At 38.8% G+C, this 19,736-nt stretch overlaps 2 protein-coding genes across 2 annotated transcripts in view; one reads left to right on the top strand and one right to left on the bottom strand.

The window, feature by feature from the left end:
• LOC140732058 (uncharacterized) overlaps positions 1–19,736 on the bottom strand; it is a 178,875-nt gene that overhangs the window by 60,803 nt on the left and 98,336 nt on the right. Inside the window, exon 8 of the mRNA XM_073054182.1 lies at positions 14,858–15,009. Coding sequence (XP_072910283.1) covers positions 14,858–15,009 — 152 coding nt within the window. The remainder of the gene's footprint in view (positions 1–14,857; positions 15,010–19,736) is intronic.
• The window catches only part of sdhaf3 (succinate dehydrogenase complex assembly factor 3), a 158,262-nt gene that overhangs the window by 120,867 nt on the left and 17,659 nt on the right, over positions 1–19,736 (top strand). The window lies entirely within an intron of this gene.

The raw sequence follows: 19,736 nt of genomic DNA, 5'->3' as shown, positions 1-19,736 counted from the left end.
AATTCTAAAAAACCGTTTGTTGCTAGCCAAGAAATTAAATTGGTCCCTCCATTTAGTGAAACAGAAGTGGAGAGATATTTTCAACATTTTGAAACTATTGCTCGGATGTCAGAGTGGCCGAAAGATAAATGGTCAGTGTTATTACAGAGTGTAATCAAAGGCAAGGCACGACACGTTTACACAGCTTTAACTGCTGCGCAAGCATTAGATTATGATATTGTGAAAGAAAATATTCTCAAATCGTATGAATTGGTCCCAGAAGCGTACAGGGAAAGATTCAGGAGTTTGAAAAAGTCTGTGGAAAAGACTTATGTGGAATTTGCCTATGATAAAGCTATGTGTTTTGAGAGATGGGTTTCTTCTAAAAATGTAAATGAGGACTATGATACATTGAGAGAGCTGATTTTGATGGAGGAATTTAAAAGAAGCATTCCTGTTGAAGTAAGGACCTACTTAAATGAGAGGGATACTGATAAATTGCAGGACTGTGCTAGATTAGCTGATGAGTATGTTTTAATCCATAAGAATAAATTTCCTCAGGGTAGAATTTTCAAGAGGAAAAATAATATGGAGACTCAAGGTAAATCAGAGATTAAATTTGAGGTTAATGAGAGAGGTAAGGAGGAAGGAAAACCTGTGAAGGAAAGACAGTTTGGTCTTATTTGTAACTATTGTAAGAAGCCTGGCCATGTAATAGCTAACTGTTTCAAATTGAAAAAGAAAGAGAAGGAAGCAGTTCCGGATGCTTGTGTGCAACATACTAAAGCACCTGTAAAGTTACAGGGTTTGGTAAACACAAATGAGGATTTGTTAGAGTCTGACAAAGTTAGAAAGGGATATGATCATTTTATAACTGAAGGGTTTGTATCCTTGAAAGAAGGATCTACTCTGGTGCCAATAAAGATTCTTAGGGATACTGGAGCTTCTCAATCACTGATGTTAGATAGTGTGTTGAAGTTTAATGAAGAGAGTGATACTGGTGAGGTAAATTACATAAGAGGTGTTGGAAGTGATTTTATGCCTGTACATTTACATGAAGTAAATTTAAAGTCAGGGTTAGTTACAGGATTTGTTAAAGTAGGATTACAGAATAGCTTACCTGTGAAGGGTATTTCTTTATTGTTAGGTAATGATTTGGCAGGTGGACAAGTTTTTCCTGAAGTGCATTTGACAATGGAATCAGAGGAACCAGAGGTGAATTCTAACACAGATTTTTCTTGTGTTGTGACTAGAGCTATGGCTAAAAAAATTGATGTGCAGAATGAGGTTGTTACTCATGACTGTTCAACTCAGGATTTGAGTTTTGAAGATGTGTCGGAAACTTTCTTACCTTCGTTGTTTGAACAAGATTCTGGGAGTAAGTCTGACTATGAAGATTTATCTCTGTCACGGAAGGAGATGATAGCAGAGCAGAATAGAGATCCTGAGATTGTAAAATTAAGGGAACAAGCTTTACTAGGTAGTGAAATTGAGAAGGTGTCAGTAGGATATTACTTGGAAAAAGGAGTGTTGATGAGGAAGTGGAGGTCGCCTACAATTCCTGCAAGTGAGGAATGGAATGTTGTTTACCAGGTGGTTGTTCCTAAAGTTTATCGGAATGAGATTTTGACTTTAGCTCATAGTGTGCCTTTAGGTGGACATCAAGGGGTAAGGAAAACTGTGGACAAGATTTTAAAACATTTTTACTGGCCTGGTTTAAGAAAAGATGTGGCGATGTTTTGTAAGACGTGCCATACTTGTCAAATTGTGGGTAAACCAAATCAGGTTACACCAGTAGCTCCATTACAACCTATTCCAGCATTTGGTGAACCGTTTTCTAAAGTTATTGTAGATTGTGTTGGTCCATTACCAAAGACAAAAACTGGTTATCAGTATTTGTTGACTATCATGTGTACTTCGTCTAGGTTTCCAGAGGCAGTACCACTTAGGAATATAAAAGCTAAAACTGTGACGAAGGCTCTTATAAAATTCTTTACTTATTTTGGATTGCCTAAGGAAATACAAACTGATCAAGGTAGTAATTTTATGTCTGGATTGTTTCAGCAGATAGTTTATAAATTGGGAGCTAAGCAAATTACTTCGTCTGCATACCATCCAGAATCGCAAGGTGCTTTGGAGAGGTTTCATTCTACTCTCAAGAATATGATTAGGACATATTGTGTGGAGAATGAAGGTGACTGGGATGAGAGTATAAACTTACTTTTATTTGCAGTAAGGGAATCGGTACAGGAATCTTTAGGTTTTAGTCCATTTGAACTTGTGTTTGGGCATAGAGTTAGAGGACCTTTAGCTTTATTGAAGGAACAGTGGATTAGTAAGGAAGTGCATACTAATTTGTTGGACTATGTTTTGAAATTTAAGGACAGGTTACATAGAGCTTGTAGCTCAGCCAAGGAAAATTTGAAGTTGGCTCAGGAGAAAATGAAGACTTGGTATGATAAGGAAGCTAGGATGAGGATGTTTAAGCCTGGAGATAAGGTGTTGGTTTTTTTCCCAGTGCAGACAAATCCTTTACAAGCTAGATTTCATGGACCTTATGAAATTGTGTCTAGAGTTAATGATGTGGATTATGTAATAAAAACTCCAGATCGTAGAAGGTCAACACAACTTTGCCACATAAATATGATTAAACCATATTTTGAGAAACAATCTGATACTGTGACTGTTGTGGTTAGTGAGAATGAGTTGGATTTAACTGGGAACATGATAGATGATTCATCTGACTTTCATTCTAAATCTAACATTGTTTCTGTTAGGTTACCTAATTCGACTATTTTGGAAAATATGGATGAGAAATTAGCACATTTACAGCTAGAGCAGAAACAACAGATGAAGGAATTGATTTTTAAGTATAAGGATTTGTTTCCAGATGTTCCGAGAAGGACTACTATAGCTTCACATGATGTAGATGTTGGAGATGCCAAACCTATTAAACAACATCCATATAGGATGAACATGGAAAAATGTGAACTTGCTGAGAAAGAAATTGAATACATGTTAGAGAATGATATTATTAGACATTCTAACTCGAATTGGAGTTCGCCATGTGTTATGGTGCCAAAACCTGATGGTAGTATTAGGTTTTGTACGGACTATAGGAAGGTGAATGCTGTAACGAAAACAGATGCATATCCAATTCCTAGAGTAGATGATTGTGTAGATAAAGTTGGAAAAGCAAAGTTCCTTACAAAGATTGATTTATTGAAAGGGTATTGGTGTGTTCCATTAACGGACAGAGGTAGAGAGATTTCTGCATTTGTAACTCCATCTGGGTTATATGAGTATAATGTTCTTCCATTTGGGATGAAGAATGCCCCAGGTACTTTTCAGAGGATGATTAATTCTGTGATTCAGGGTTTGAAAGATACTGATGCTTATATTGATGATTTAGTGACAGGAAATGATACTTGGGAAGCACACATTATTGCGGTGGAGAAATTGTTTGAAAAGCTTTCAAAAGCTAACTTGACTATTAATTTAGCCAAGAGTGAATTTGGACATGCTACTGTGACTTACCTTGGTTATGTTGTAGGTCAAGGTAAGGTAGCTCCTGTTCAGGCAAAAGTTCAGGCAATTTTAGAAATTCCCACTCCAACGGGGAAAAAAACTCTCAGAAGGTTTTTGGGAATGGTAGGATATTATCGAAAATTTTGTAAGAATTTTGCTAATGTTGCCCTTCCATTAACTAATCTTCTGCAGAAGAATGTGAAGTTTGTATGGACAGTGTTTTGTCAGGAAGCATTTGAAAAATTGAAAACAATGATATGTGAACAACCTGTGCTTAAGGCACCTGACTTTGAAAAACCTTTTTCATTAGCTGTGGATGCTAGTGATGAAGCTGCGGGAGCAGTATTGATGCAAAGGAATGAGGGTGATGAGGTTGATCATCCAGTAGCTTACTTTTCTAAGAAATTTAATAAGCATCAAAGAAACTATTCAACAATAGAGAAAGAATTGTTATCTCTTGTTTTAGCTTTGGAATATTTTGAGGTATATGTTGGTACAACTCAAAAACCACTTATTGTTTACACTGATCATAATCCGTTAGTTTTTCTGAGTAAGATGAAAAACAAAAACAGAAGATTGTTAAATTGGAGTTTGATGTTACAAGAGTACAATATTGTGATAACTCATATTAAAGGTAAAGATAATGTGGTTGCTGATTGTCTATCTCGATATTGAATGTACAATGTTTTTTTTTGGAGTGGTTTTTTTTATTGTAACACTCCTACTGTATTATATATTGTGTATGTTATAATTTATACATTTGTTTTTTTTTGTAAGTAATTGTTAAAAATTTTTGTTCTTGTCAGACCAAAAATGTTTTTTTGGAGGGAGGTGTTACGTACCCGTGACACGTGACAGTGGTACCCTTGTCACGTGACTGGGGTTGAAGTTATACTGGACATGAGGTAATGGTGGAGTGATGTCATTTTCCCGCCAGTAGAGGTCATGTGACAGGTTTTTTCTACAGGGTATAAAAGGAAGACCCACCCTGTCAGGTGGGGCAGTTCGTGGCTGGATTTGCCAAGATGACTTCATATCACTGTGTGATTTAATGTGATGACGCAGTTTAGTTAAAAATGAAGTTTTATATAATGCCTAAAGTTTAAAAGGTCAGAGCCAACGGTTTCTTTGCTAATGGAGAGTGAAGTTTGGAGATCAAGAAAAATCGATTTTCGATGGATTGACTTCGACCTTGTGTGATCCTCATTCGGAAGGATTTCGTTGACTATTCTCGTTGTTGACCCCTGGGATGACCAGAAAGGGTTTGAGAATAGTGTGGAAGAGAGGTCAGTCACTTTAAGTTGTTATATTTAATAAAATTCGACGTGGGAGTTCGACGCTGGGAATCGAAGGACATCGACGTGGAAGAGAATTTACATCGCTTTAAAAAGTCTCTCCTTTTAAAAGTACCGTGAGCTTTTGAACTGTCGGCATATCGTTCTTTGAACTGTTTTCATTCGGCAATTCGCTTTAGAGAACTGAGTTCTTTTCAATACTACTTTAAAGACTGTTTGAGACTGCAAAGCTATTAAGAACTGTCTGACCAGCTGTCAGCAGCTGAGCTCGGATCATTGTTTGGGTTTGTTTACTTTTGAAGGGGGTTTGTTATCAGTGTTTAATAAACGTGTTATTCGTTATAAAACCCCTTGCCTAACTCATCTATATTATTGTTGCCCGAATACGTAACAGGGACCAAGCAACCTTTTTGCCTTCTCTTACCAGTGATTATTCAGGTGTGAACATATTGGGATTTAGATGGGGATGGTAGATCTAATTCAACCATTTTCAGTTTCACCAAACAATGCAGCCAGGAAGAAAAGTATCAGCCAAGATTTTAACTGTTGGAGATTACACAGAAGTAGCTACCTGTCTGTTTAAATCTCAATTTCTTTTTCACAGCCCTGGCAGTGGAGTGGAATCTGTCAAGATCACTGCTTGTTTCCAGGAATCCAAAGAAAACCTATTAACAGGATAACTGAGATGGGGATTGCTGTGTGTGGAAAGACAGTATTCAGAAAAGGGAATAACTGAGTAATTCTTATAAGGCATAGAAGGAGTCCTGTTGTTCTTACAAGTAACTTGTGTCCAAAAACAGTTCATCTTGGTCTCCTATGGCCATATGCTGTCTGGCTGTTTGTAGTCCATTTGCACTTTAACTTAAGCCTCTGGTCTTCAAAATCCAGGAGTGGCTTGAACCTAATTCAGCAGAAAACAGGCCATTTGGCCCATGATGTTTTGCTGACCTTTTAACTTACCTCAAAATCACTTCCCCGCCCCCCCCAACGTAACTCTCCATTTTTTTCATCCATGTGCATAACCTACATTCTCTTAAACGTCCCTAATGTATTTGCCTCCAGCATTATTCCTGGCAGTGTGATTCATGCACTTGCCACACTCTGTGTAAAAATCCTATGTCTGAAAACTCTCCTATACTTTTTTCCAATCACCATAAAAGTATGTCCTCTCATATTAGTCATATCACCCTGGGAAAAAGATTAAAAGCCTCAAATTATTGAAGTAGAAGTCTCTCCACTTCCATTGTAGCAGTTGAACTCACATGAACATTTGCAAGTTCACTGCTTTCTATACTCATAACTGTCCTCAAAACATCTTTTCTATCTACCGGTACTCTGCTAGTTCTTCATACCATCATGTACATTTAGCTAAGGTATCTCATTATTATTTAAAAAGGATATATTAAGACATTTTTGCAAGAGTTGCTGGCATGCTGCACCAAATCTGAAGGTATACAACAAATAGGTTTGAGTCTAGAAGTGATAATCATGTCTGTTCATGCCAATAAAGTAAACATCACACCTCTTTATGGTCCATCCTTGCACCATAAAAACATTAGCAATCATGCCAGCAATGGAAAACAAAATTGTCCTGAAACATTAGTCTTATAAATATCTAAATTTAACCTATAATAATCAAAAGAAGAAGTCCAGATGAGTAAAGTCCTTCCATCTTATCTCACAGTCATCTAACTCCCATTGTGACATTTAGCTGTTTTGAAATTACCTTAATATTTTGGCTTCTTGCAACCTGCCTACAGAAGATAAATTGGAGTGGACTCAGTGTGGCAGAAGGCAACTGGTTGAGGTAAATAAATAATAATTTACACCTTTCTTCACTACAGAAGAAGAAGATGTTGTTGAAGTCTCAATAGTCTAAGTTGTAGCTGAAGTTCTGGATGGGCTAAAATTTGATTGGTGAAGTACCATAAATACTAGCCATGTTCAAAGAGATTAAATCACCTGGATACATACAAGAGTGCTGAGGGAAGTAAGGCTGGAAATTAAAGAGGCCTCAGCTACAATCTTCTGAAAATTTCAGAAGTTCCACCAATCTTCAAAACCAACACGAGGGATAACCTGAATAATGACAAACACTTGGCCTTGGAGATAGTTTGAGAGAAAAAATAGACCCAAAACTACCTTATGCTCAGATGGGTGTGACTGATTAGAAGATGGCAACACAAATTTGTTAAATATATACTGGGTCCAACAAAGGTGAGGTTTGTTGAGAGATTTTTTTTTGAAGTGACTTCAAAAAGGCAGCCACATCATTGTCATTAGGGTTGAGGAATAAAAAAGGGATACGTTGCTAAATTATAAATAGCAGTGAAAGGTTGATTTTTGGACAGAAAGAAGTATACGGTGGATTTACTTGGGGATTGATACTGGGGCCATTGCTTTTGTTAACATTGATTGATTTACAGAGGCAGCGCAGAAAGGCCCTCCCACATGTTTAACATTAGCCTAATCACAGGACAACTTACAATAACGAATTAACCTAGAAACTGATGCGTCTTTGGACAGTGGGAGGAAACGGAAGCACCGGAGGAATCCCACGCAGTCACGGGGAGAATGAACAAACTCCTTACAGACAGCACTCAAAGTGAAATCTGAACTATGATGCCGCAAGCTGTAGCGGTGTCACACTAACCACTTCGCTACTGTGCTGCTCCATGGCTTGAATTTAGCTAGCTTGAAATTAATAGTTTGATTTTAGGTGTAAATTTTCAAATTTGCAGACGGCACTAAACAGACAGACAGACATACTTTATTGATCCCGAGGGAAACTGGGTTTCATTACAGCCGCACCAACCAAGAATAGTAAAGAAATATAGCAATATAAAACCATAAGTAATTAAATAATAAGTTAATCATGCCCAGTGGAAATAAGTCCAGGACCAGCCTATTGGCTCAGGGTGTCTGACACTCCAAGGGAGGAGTTGTAAAGTTTGATGGCCACAGGTAGGAATGACTTCCTATGACACTCAGTGTTGCATCTCGGTGGAATGAGTCTCTGGCTGAATGTACTCCTGTGCCTAACCAGTACATTATGGAGTGGATGGGAGTCATTGTCCAAGATGGCATGCAACTTGGACAGCATCCTCTTTTCAGACACCACTGTCAGAGAGTCCAGTTCCACCCCCACTACATCACTGGCCTTACGAATGAGTTTGTTGATTCTGTTGGTGTCTGCTACCCTCAGCCTGCTGCCCCAGCGCACAACAGCAAACATGATAGCACTGGCCACCACAGCCTCGTAGAACATCCTCAGCATCGTCCAGCAGATGTTAAAGGACCTCAGTCTCCTCAGGAAATAGAGATGGCTCTGAGGCTTCTTGTAAACAGCCTCAGTGTTCTTTGACCAGTCCAGTATATTGTCCATTCGTATCCCCAGGTATTTGTAATCCTCTACCATGTCCACACTGACCCCTTGGATGGAAACAGGGGTCACCGGTGCCTTAGCCCTCCTCAGGTCCACCACCAGCTCCTTAGTCTTTTTCACATTAAGCTGCAGATGATTCTGCTCGCACCATGTGACAAAGTTTCCCACCGTCGCCCTGTACTCAGCCTCATCTCCCTTGCTGATGCATCCAACTATGGCAGAGTCATCAGAAAACTTCAGAAGATGGCAAGACTCTATGTTGTAGCTGAAGTCCAAGGTGTAGATGGTGAAGAGAAAGGGAGATAGTACAGTCCCCTGTGGAGCCCCAGTGCTGCTGACCACTCTGTCTGACACACAGTGTTGCAAGCGCATGTACTGTGGTCTGCCAGTCAGGTAATCAATAATCCATGACACCAGGGAAGCATCCACCTGCATCACTGTCAGCTTCTCACCCAGCAGAGCAGGGTGGATGGTGTTGAACGCACTGGAGAAGTCAAAAAACATGACTCTCACAGTGCTTGCCGGCTTGTCCAGGTGGGCGTAGACACAGTGCTGTGAGGAGGATAGTAATAGACCTTAAGGAGATATGGTTGAAATCTGCTAATTGGTGGCAGGGACATTTAATGCTGATAAATGTGGGGGTCTTAGAATTGGTGGAAAGAATAAAGAAGTAGCAATATAAACTAGAAGACATGAGAATAGAGAAGTCTGGAAGTACTGGGCGTAGGCATATTTTGATGAAAGGAGCAGGATACAAAGCAGTTAAAATGCATATGGAATTCTGGGATTTCCAATGATGACATGGAATATAAGAACAGGGAAGTCAATGATGAATCCCAATAAATCAGCAGTTCAGCCACAACTATTAAGTCCAGTTTTGGGCACCAAACTTCAGAAAAGATGTGAAAGCTTTCATGAAGTTGCAGTTCAGATTTATTACATTTATTCTAGACCTGAGTGACCTCACTTATGTGAACAGACTTGAGATGCTGGCAAGATCACCTAGGCAAAGAAGTGATTGTGCAGAATTTGATTAGTGGTATTTAAAATTATAATAGACATAGACAAGGTAACTAAACAATGCTTCCATTAGTGGTCAATAAATAGGGAACATAGAATGAAGATAATCAGCAAATGAATCATACGAAATACGAAGATATTTTTAATATATATATATAAACATTGCAAGTTGGTAAAGAGTGTAATGCATTGCCTGTAACAATAGTGGAGATGGATTTATTGGGGGGGGTGTTTACAACAGGGAGGTTAAGTGTCTGAAAAAAATTGCAAGGTTATCTTTATAAAAAACTGCATGAGTGAATGGGACAAGCTCATCTGATATTGCATGAAGGTGGAGAGGATCGGTAACTTTAAACTCCTTGGTGTTAACTTGGCAGTTGATCTGTCCTGGGACTAACACATACAGTAAGTGCCATCATAAAGAATGCATAAACGAGCCTCTATTCTTATAAGTTTGTGTAGATTCAGCATGTCACCAAAATCTTTGACAAACCTCTACAGATGCATGGGGAGAGTAGTCCCAGCAAGTTGCATCATGGCATAGTATGGAAATGCTACTACCCAGGAATGGAAAAGGCGACAGAAAGTGGAGGATACATCCTAGTCTGTCACAGGCAAATCCTTCCCCACAACAAAGTACATGTACATGGAGCACTACTACAAGAAAGGGGTATCCATCATCAAAGAACCCCACCATCCAGGCCATGCCCCCTTCTCACTACTGCTATCAGCAACAGGTACAGGAGCTTTAGGTCCCACACCACCAGGTTCAGGAACAGATACTACTCGATGACCATCAGGCTCCTGAACCAGCATGAATAACTGCAATCACCACTAATCTGAGTTCATTCTATGACCTTCAGACTACTTTCAAGGATTCTTTACAACTCATGTTCTCATAATTATTTTTCTTTGCACTGTTTGACTTCTTTTGCACATTAGTTTTTTGTCAGTCTTTGCCTGCTTACGTAGTTTTCATAAAGATCTATATTTTCCTGTAAATGCCTAAAATAATGAATCTCAAGGTAATATATGGTGTACTTTGTACTTTATGATGTACTTTGAAATAAATTTATTTTGAACGTTGAACCATTCTGATTAATATCTTCACATAAATTGGGGCCATTCTAAAAACATCTGAAAAGTTTCAATATAGGTAAATTCTCATATTCTGCTGTAATAAAATATTAATGGAGAAGCAAACACAGAATAATATTTTGTATGAATATATTGTATGGATTTTAATATCACCAAAATATTAAAGAGCAAGAAAAGTTGGATTTCTTTCAGAATGTGGGGGGGGGGGGGGGTTGCAAAATCCCATTGAAACTACTGAATATTGAAAGGCCTAGGTAAAGTAAACGTGGAGAAAATGTTTCCTATAGTAGGGGAGTCTAAGACCAGAGAGCAGAGCCTCAGAATAGAAAAATGTCACTTTAGAACAGACGTGAGGACAAATTTATGTAGCCAGAGAATGGTGAATCTAGAATTTACTGTCACAGACAGCTGTGGAAGTCTAGTCATTGTGTATATTTAAAGAGGTTGATAGGTTCTTGATTAGTAAGGGTATCAAAGGTTACAGGCAGAAGGCTGGAAAATGAGGTGGAGTGGGAAAATAAAACAGCCATGACTGAATGGCAGACTCAATGAGCAAATGGCCTAGTTCTGCTCCTATGTATTATGGTCTTATGATTGCAATAAATGACAAGGATTTTTAAAAAAATATTTGAAAGGGAATATTATATTAAAGCTGAAATTTTCCGCATTAAAATCTGTTGTGTGTCAGCAATTATTATCATGCCAGCAATAATTAATATGCCGTGCATAAGTACTTGTTGCTTAAAGAGATCAGATGTAGGAAATTGCAGGATGTAGTCAATCAGTTTAAGCATCATGCATTCTTAAATCATCTTACAACTGTTTCATAAATTCTGTAGAATCAAAGGGATCACAGTAGTGTGAAAAATGTAACCTATAACAGGAAGCTTTAGGCTTTTATGGATTTTCCTCAAATGAATATAAGAAATAACATTAAAATAATTTTATCCACGTTTGAATAGTGCATGCAAACATTGAGCTTGTAAGTTATTTTATTGTATCATTTTAAATGTATTGTTTTTCTACAATTAACACAAGAAAGAAGACAGAATTGTTTTACTACTGCAGTCTTTTGACAATTTATCAATGGTATAAATGAACGAGGTGGACATACGTCTTGACCAAAGGAGGTGTAAGGCACTGCTTCCCTCTGCATGCAGGCTAGACTATTTCTGAAGAGTATTGATAATGGCTGGGGTTGCCTGTCTTGTAAAGACAATGCCCAGAAGAAGGCAATGGCAAACAACCTCTGTAAAAAATTTGCTAAGAACAATCATGGTCATGGAAAGACCATGATCACCTACGTCATACAATACAGCACATAATGAACAGACAAATGAAAATTAACAGTAGTATCTCTAAGTGCAGTCATAGGGATCCATTGTTAAGAAAGGATATGAAGTGAGCTGCTTCAACAAATACAAGATGAGTTAATTGCCACATCCAGCAATAGATTTCTGATTGGTAGACATCATAAATATCCCTCAAATGTAGCCTTGTAAGAGAATTTAGCACCATAATGACTTTTACAATCAGCTGCAGAGCAATAAATGGTGGAAAGTAAGATGATGCATTATGTATTAAAGTCAGGCCTGTTGGTCTAGAGTTGTAGATAGAATACACCCAGGCGTCATCCAGAAATTCTACAGCACCCTGGAGAGAAATATGTAACAATGGATGCAATGCAGAAGAAAGCAACAAGCTTAAGTCTAATATCAGAGGAGTTTTTCATTTTTATTAAAGTACATTTCACAGTTTCTTAGTTTCACTTGGACAGCTCAACTGGTCAGCCCAAAGGAAGATTTTAGGGAACCTAGCAGCAGAGAAGCTGTATTGAATCACGTGAAAATATGCTTACATAACCTTATAGACAATTTGTCTAATTAGATACAACATGCAAAATAATAGTGTTTTGCTGGAAGATAGATTGAAAAAAAAAAGGAATCAAAAACATCAAATAAGAGAAAAATGGTTTCAGATTATGTAAGGTATGTGAAACTTCTTGAGTTCAATATAATTAGTATTCTTATGAAACTTTTCTTCTAATTTACTAATGTTCTATGGTGATATTCAGTACTTATTTCCCAAGTAGTCAATATTTGTCTCCTCTGCTCAGCTGAGTGATGTTGAACATATACCTGGTATCTGCGTACTTTTGCTCCTGCTTTTCTTCAGTCTCTTCCTCCATGGTCCTCAGACTCTGGTTTCCCTTGCTGCATTTTCTCTGGCATTATCTGCTGTTTGGTTTGTTGGTTTCTGCAACAGGTATTGCCACACCTTTGCTCTATATTACAGGGTGCTCCTCAAACTAATTCAGGAAATCTAATCACAGTTTTAGAAGATTAAAAGTTTTTTCCACATGATTTTTGGTTTTTGCTTGGCTGTTGTCGCATCAATGCTTAGCTGTTGTGACAGTAGTAGACAGGAACCAGGGAAGTGGAGGATAACCCTTATCCTCCACAGTTCTACTGGCAGTGCTGGCCTTGAAGAACGCCTGGTAGTTCAGACTGCTTCCTGAAAACATAATGTTGGCCAAGAAGATTTTTTTCTGATTATCCACAACCACTTGCATATTTATGAAGTGGAAACCATTTACGTTGAAGGAAAGGTCTTAGACAGGGACATGGATTGGAAAAATATAAGTTACGGGCCAAATGCTTGAATGACACATCTTGGTCAGCATGGACCAGTTGGGTTGAAGGGCCTAAACCAATGTTCTATAACCATAGGAGTCTATAGCTGGGAGCCCTTATGGGCACACAACTGTAGTCTAATGCTACAAGCACTTGGAGGAATCGAGCAATACCAATAAACAGTGCCCTGGATTTCATCAGCTCCTCATTAAAATGAAAGTAGGTGCAATCATTCTCTGTGAATACAGTGTTTTCTAACCTCTCTGATGTTCTAGTTTGAGAACCAAGCTAAGATTTCTATCACCACTTGGGGAACTCTTGTGATGAGGAAATTAAGTCCATGTGAACATGACTAGACATCAAAGTGTGGATGAAGATTTACCCTGCAGCACTGAACATTATTGAGTGCCGAGTCTGAAAATTGAAGAGATAACTGAAGTTATGCAGAGAGTTGGCTCTTCACTGATAGGCATGTGTTTGCCTCCAGTCCAAAGATCCCTGACCAACCCTGAGTAGTCAGTAATAGCTAAATCAATGCCTCCAGTAATGGAATGCTGCCACAACGTCACTACTCAACTACTTAATGTTGGAAGAATTACCCCGTTATTTTTCACAAACTCGGTGAACTTTGGCTGTGCAGACACAGCCTATATTCAGTTACACACCTATCCAGTATGTTCTCCCAATATCAACAGAAGATCCCACTGAATAGCAAGAGAAAACAAACTAATTGTGTTTTCTCTTGTGTTTTCCTGATGAAGGCTCTCGGCTCAAAACATTGACTGTTCCATAAATGCTGCCTGGCCTGCTGAGTTCCTCCAACATTTTGTATGTATGACCTTCTCTTGTTTGTAGCATTTGGAATGGGATAATTTAATGATTGCAATAGATTTAACTTTTGAGCTACAACTATGGTACTTCAGGAAGATCAGAAATTGATATAGTTTGAATATTTCCTTATGACATAGGGGACATTGAGTCCAGGCAGGATCACAAAGCAATCTCATTCCATGAATAACTTTCAATGTGACCTATTCCCATCAACCACTGTCAGATTCTACTACCCATCTACACTAAGGACAATTTACAATGGCCAATTAATCTATCAACCTGCTCATCTTTGGGACATGGAAGGAAATTTGAACATCCAAATGATGATATCATCACGTGGATATCTGACATCCAGAAAATGTCAGACATGTTAGTGTGAATAATCTATGGAGAAGCCTATTTGAATTTCACAGTTAGTGAAATTGAAAAAGGCTTGAAATTAAAGTTTTTTTTAATCTGTCCTTGGTAATATTGTTTTCTTTAACATAAGCACTAAAGGCATGGATGTTAATTGATCTAATATCTAGGCTTAGTTGTGCAGTCAAGGCCATTTATGAAGAACAAAGTAATTTCCTCTTGTGGTTTCCATAATGTATTTGGAATCACTTGGGTGCGCAGTTCACTACGTTCCATATATTTAAATTAAGGGAAAAATAGAAGGATTTGGATGAGATTTCAAGATACAGTACCTTAATAGTTGCCATGAGTCAGTAGTATACAAGTAAAACTGCTTTATATTGTGTCACAAAGTAATCATTCATTACAATTAGCAAAGGATTTTGAACAATATGAGCAATATCAATTTAAAATTCTTTAACTGAAATTTCAATTAATATACTATTTTAACTTTCAAATATTCATTTTTCTCCTTTTCTCACAGTTGCACTGGGAAGCTATGCAAAATCAAAGAATTATCTTGGTTATTGTGGCATTAGCTGCCTCCATTTAAATTCTTTGCTCCCCTCCTCCCTAGATACACTACTTCCTTTAACATGTAAAATAAAAAAAGAATCAAGGCTTTCTGTATAATTTGCTTTATCTCAAGTAACACATATATTAGGTAGAAAAAAAATGCAGCTGTTTCCTACCTATCGATACCTGGTTTTCTTTACCGAATCGAAGGTTTAGTGATGGCTTCCAGGGCATGGCCCATGGCACAGTCTTCATCGTGAATGTGCATTTTGCACCATTAAGTAGGGGTAGAAGAGGTGAGACGTCTGTTAACCAATGGCCAATGCGTCTGTAATTATAAATAGGAAAGATATTAATAACTTCTTTAGCAAAGGGAAAAGGGGATAGGAGAAAGAAACTAAAAGGCTAACTATATAAAGATTGTATATAGTGGATTATGGTTAATTGGGACACATCACGATCAGTAAACTTTGGCCCAATTAGCCAAAGTTTCATGGAACTAGTTAAAAAGTTATAAAAGACAACCTGCAATTTAACTGAGTAATAAAATGTATTAAAATGAAATACAGAAAAATATTAGGAAACTAACAATACTACTACAATACTATAAAACTGTATTATTAGCTCCTAATAGTTATCGATGGAGAAATTTGTCCAGTGTACAGTGCACATTCTTTTGATGGACTGTAAATGAACAAAATCAGCGCATTCACCTAGTACAGATAATGGACTGCCTTCGTACAATGCTTTCAACGATTCTATCATCCAAATCTTCATTTTCATTGTAACATTCAAGATGAACATCAATACCTTCAAATTTTTTTGTACTTCCTAACTTGTTGAAGTAGTGAAATCATTTTAATCTCACTCACTTCCTAACCTGTTGAAATAGTGAAATCATTTCAATTTCACTCATGGCCATTTCTGGCATCTCCAGGCTTGAATGCTTGAAGCCGCAGTGAGCAAAACAAGGCCGAATTGATTTCTGTTGATATGGATAGGCAGCAGACCACATTTGTTTGGATTGCTACCTGATGGAGCAATATTTAGTAAATGTATTCTTAAAAATTGTGGACATCTCCTTTTGCAAAAAAATCTGGAAAGGGCCAGGCAGTTGCTTTCCGATTACTTAACTGAAAGTTCAGCCCCATAAAATCGTTGCTTTAGTGCTATTGAAGCTGATTTTGTTCTGCATCTGTGCTGCACGTGCACAGTTTTGGGAGGTGTCAACTTGTTGAAGGCAGAGACACAGAAATACTTCTTGTCTAGAGATAGAGCAAAGGTAGAGGATCAGCTGCTACAACTGATCGAGGAAGGCAAGTAGGAGGAGGACATGTATCCTTGAAGTTTGAGCATCAATCTTCCACTTTATCTTTAGAAATGTACACTAGTGACCATGTTATTAGGTACCTCCTGTAACTAATAAAGTGGCCACTGAGTGTATGTTTGTGGCCTTTTCCTGCTATAGCGCATCCACTTCAAGATTCGACCTGTTGTGCGTTCAGAGGTGCTCTTCTATACACTGCTATTGTAACACATGGTTATTTCAATTACTGTCAACCTCCTGTCAGATTGAACCAGTCAAGCCATTCTGACTTTTCTCTTAACAAGGCATTTTTGCCCTCAGAACTGCCACTCACTGAATGTTTTTCCTACTACTGTTTGTAATCTCCAGAGACTATTATGCATAAAAATTGCAGGAGATCAGCAGTTTCTGAAATATTCAAACCACCCCATCTGGCACCAACATTCATACCACAGTCAAAGTCATTTAGATCACATTTCTTCCCCTTTCTGATGTTTGGTCAAACAATAACTGAACCTCTTGACTATTCTGCATGCATTTCTGCATTGAATTGCTGCCACATGATTGGCTGATTAGGCATTTGCATTAACAAGCAGGTGTATAGGTATACCTAATAAAGAGGCCCCTGAGTGTACTTTCATAAGGAAACTGTGTTACAGACCAGCAACAACAGATGTAGAATGGAGTCGGGAATTATTGCAAAACAACTAAATTTATTAACATTTACGCAGAAATGTAGAAAATCTAACAAATGACTAACTTAAACAGAAGTTAACAGCATTACGCGTCTATAACTTCCAAACAGTCAAACTTAGAAACAATTCTTAACAAAGTCTTACTCAAGCATAGTCTTAGAGTGGCAATTTAGAAAGTCCAGGTGATTCATGAAATAAATGAGAGGACAGACTTGTATATTTATGATGCAACGAAGAGACGATCTTGGAAATTCACAATACAGTGGAGAAGCGATCTCATAGAGAAGAAACAGTTACTGTAGTTTACAGCCACGGAGTACCTTTACCGAAGAGTCCAAGAAGAGTGAGATTTCACAGAGTAACAGACAGGGAATGTCCCTTTCGCCGAACTGGTCACTACACAACACCCGAGACCATGGAAGGGTTAACCAAAAATGTGTGCCACAAACCATGCATGGATTATACGAAATGTCAGTCACATTCAAAATGCACAGAGTACTGCTGGCTAACCTAATCCTTTGGGTTCGTTTGAAGCCTGCAATCTTCACTCTCACTCTCTGTTCCCGTCGATTCCTTAACGACTCCTTACCGAGCGACTGCGTCTTTTTTTATACTGTCGGGATATGTCATCACGTGACTCTCACAGAAACAAAGTCATGGATTCCCAGTAAACCACGTGATGTCCCCAGGAATTGAAACTACAAGCTTCCAGCAAAACAAGACCATAGATACATCACACTTAGTAAACGAAGCTAATATCACGTGACATCTGCAGGAATCGAAACTGTGGACCCATAACAACTGTCACATGGTGCCAACTCAACAGCAACTTCTGTACTGGCCTGCTTTGCCTATGATTTTCACCACAAACTGTCATGCATTAGGAACTTCAAAAACCAGAGATGGAAATTAGGGCAATATCAAATAGTTGCATAAAGGAGATCTCTGGCCTCTATTTCAACAGAGCTGGTGACTTTCCTCCTCACTTTCCATGGAGCTGTAGTTTCATGAGGACTGCAGGCTGGTCCACAGTGTGGAATATTTATGTTTGGTATATGTTGGTTTGTGGGCACTAGGTGTTAATACTTTCTGTACAGAACCAAAGGCATTCAACTCTTCCAATATTCAGCAAGTTATGAAAGTTACTGCCCACTGTTTGGGCAGCAACTTGGACACTTTCATTCTGTGGTAGCTGGTTGCACCAGCTTCATTTGAATGACCAGAGAGAGGTAAAGGGTTGCCTCCAGGCGCAAGGACCATCCAAGAGGTTTCCATGGCCAACACATGGTCAAACTTCCCGAAACGTTCAATAGATGGGGCTCTTGGAACAAAAAAGCTGTTGCCAGAGGAAAGAGATGGAGCTACATGAATCATAAAAGCCAGGGATTTATGATTCTATCAAGCATGTAGTGTATGTTAGAACTTATCCTTCATCTTCCCTCTCACACCCAATCATTTCATTTAGCCCTCTCACAAAGATGACGAGTCTCCATGCAGTACTATTCCAAAATATGGTTTTAAACATAGATAAAATTCTTGACCAGTGTGTTTGCTTCAGGAGACTTTAATACTAGTTTACTTCTTGTGCCACTACGTATAGGAAATCAATGACCATGGCCCTCATCTGAAGCAGCATTAAAGGTCAAAGAATAGCTGTCCTAGACAACAATTTCTCTATTTAAATCCATGATTTGTGCCTTTATTTTAGAATTTAGCTTTCCAGAGGTTCAGTCTTTTCATCTAATGGGAATAGAGGATTATGACACACTTTGCAGCTGGAGTTAGTGTTTGTAGTAGCACTTATTCATCAATCAACAACTCTAAAACCAGATTAAACTGTCACTTACCTATTACATTTCTGTGAGCAAACTGGCTGCTACAGTTGTTAAAGATGGAGTATCCCTGGCACTCACCCTCCACTCACCAGACTTGCAGGCAAACAGGAGCAGGACATAACACGTATGGGGTTCCCCTTGTCTTTACCTACCACCCTATGAGCCTCTGTATCCAATATATCATTCTTCACAACCTCTACCATCTTGAACAGAATTCCAACATCAGGTATATCCTCCTCTCCTCTTTCCACTTTCTGCAGGAATCACTCTCTCCATGTCTCCCTTGTCCATGCGTTCTTCCCTACTGAGCATCCTCCAGGCACTTATCCTCACAAACCTCCCCTACACTTTCTCCTTCACCGACATTCTGAGGCCTAAACAATCCTTTTAGGCGAGGCAGCACTTCACATGCAATCTATCATTGTCACTTAATGTATCTGGTGCTTCCAGTGTGGCCTCCTCTACATCTGTGAGACCTCACGCAGATTGGGGAAATCGCTTTGTTGAGCACCTTGGCTCCATCTGCTGCAACAGCCAGGGCCTCCTGGTGGTCAGCCATTTGAAGTCCAGTCCCATTCCCATACTGACATGTCTGTCTACAGCCTCCTCTACTGCAACACCGAAGCCAGGCACAAATCAACCCCTTATACTCCGTCATGTAATGGAATAATGACATCATGGACATCCACTTGTTTAACTTCCAATAACCACTCTGCTCTGTGTTCATTTATCCCTGTAGCCTCTAAACCCCTTCTTCTTCTCCTTCCCTTCCCTCATGACCAGCCCATCAACATCACCTTCACCTCCTGTGGTTTCCCATGTACTTCCTTTACCCCATGGTCTACTGTTCTCTTCTATCAGAGATTTCTCCCTCTTCAGCTCTTTGCCTTCCCTGCCTTATCAGTTCAAAGGTTCTCATATTATTCTCTTTTCCCTGCACTCCCACCCTCCTGCCTTCCTCCTCTTAACTGGATTCATCTACCACCTGCCATCTCCTGTTTCTGCCCCTCACCCTACTCTTTCATTCTGGCTTCTTTCTTTACGGAACTGTTCATTTCCCTCCAGAGATGCTACCTGACTAGCTAACTTACACCAGCATTTTATGTGTGTTGAATGGACCAGGAACAGGAATAGGCCATCAGGTCCTTGCAGCCTGCCTGTCATTTAAGCATATATAATCTATGTCCACCTCAACTCCCCTATGCCATTTCTTCATCTC

The sequence above is a fragment of the Hemitrygon akajei genome, chromosome 8 (genome assembly GCF_048418815.1).
Source record: "Hemitrygon akajei chromosome 8, sHemAka1.3, whole genome shotgun sequence".
Taxonomy (NCBI): domain Eukaryota; kingdom Metazoa; phylum Chordata; class Chondrichthyes; order Myliobatiformes; family Dasyatidae; genus Hemitrygon; species Hemitrygon akajei.
The sequence above is the reverse complement of the archived record's forward strand: the minus strand, read 5'-3'. Positions and strand labels throughout refer to the sequence as shown.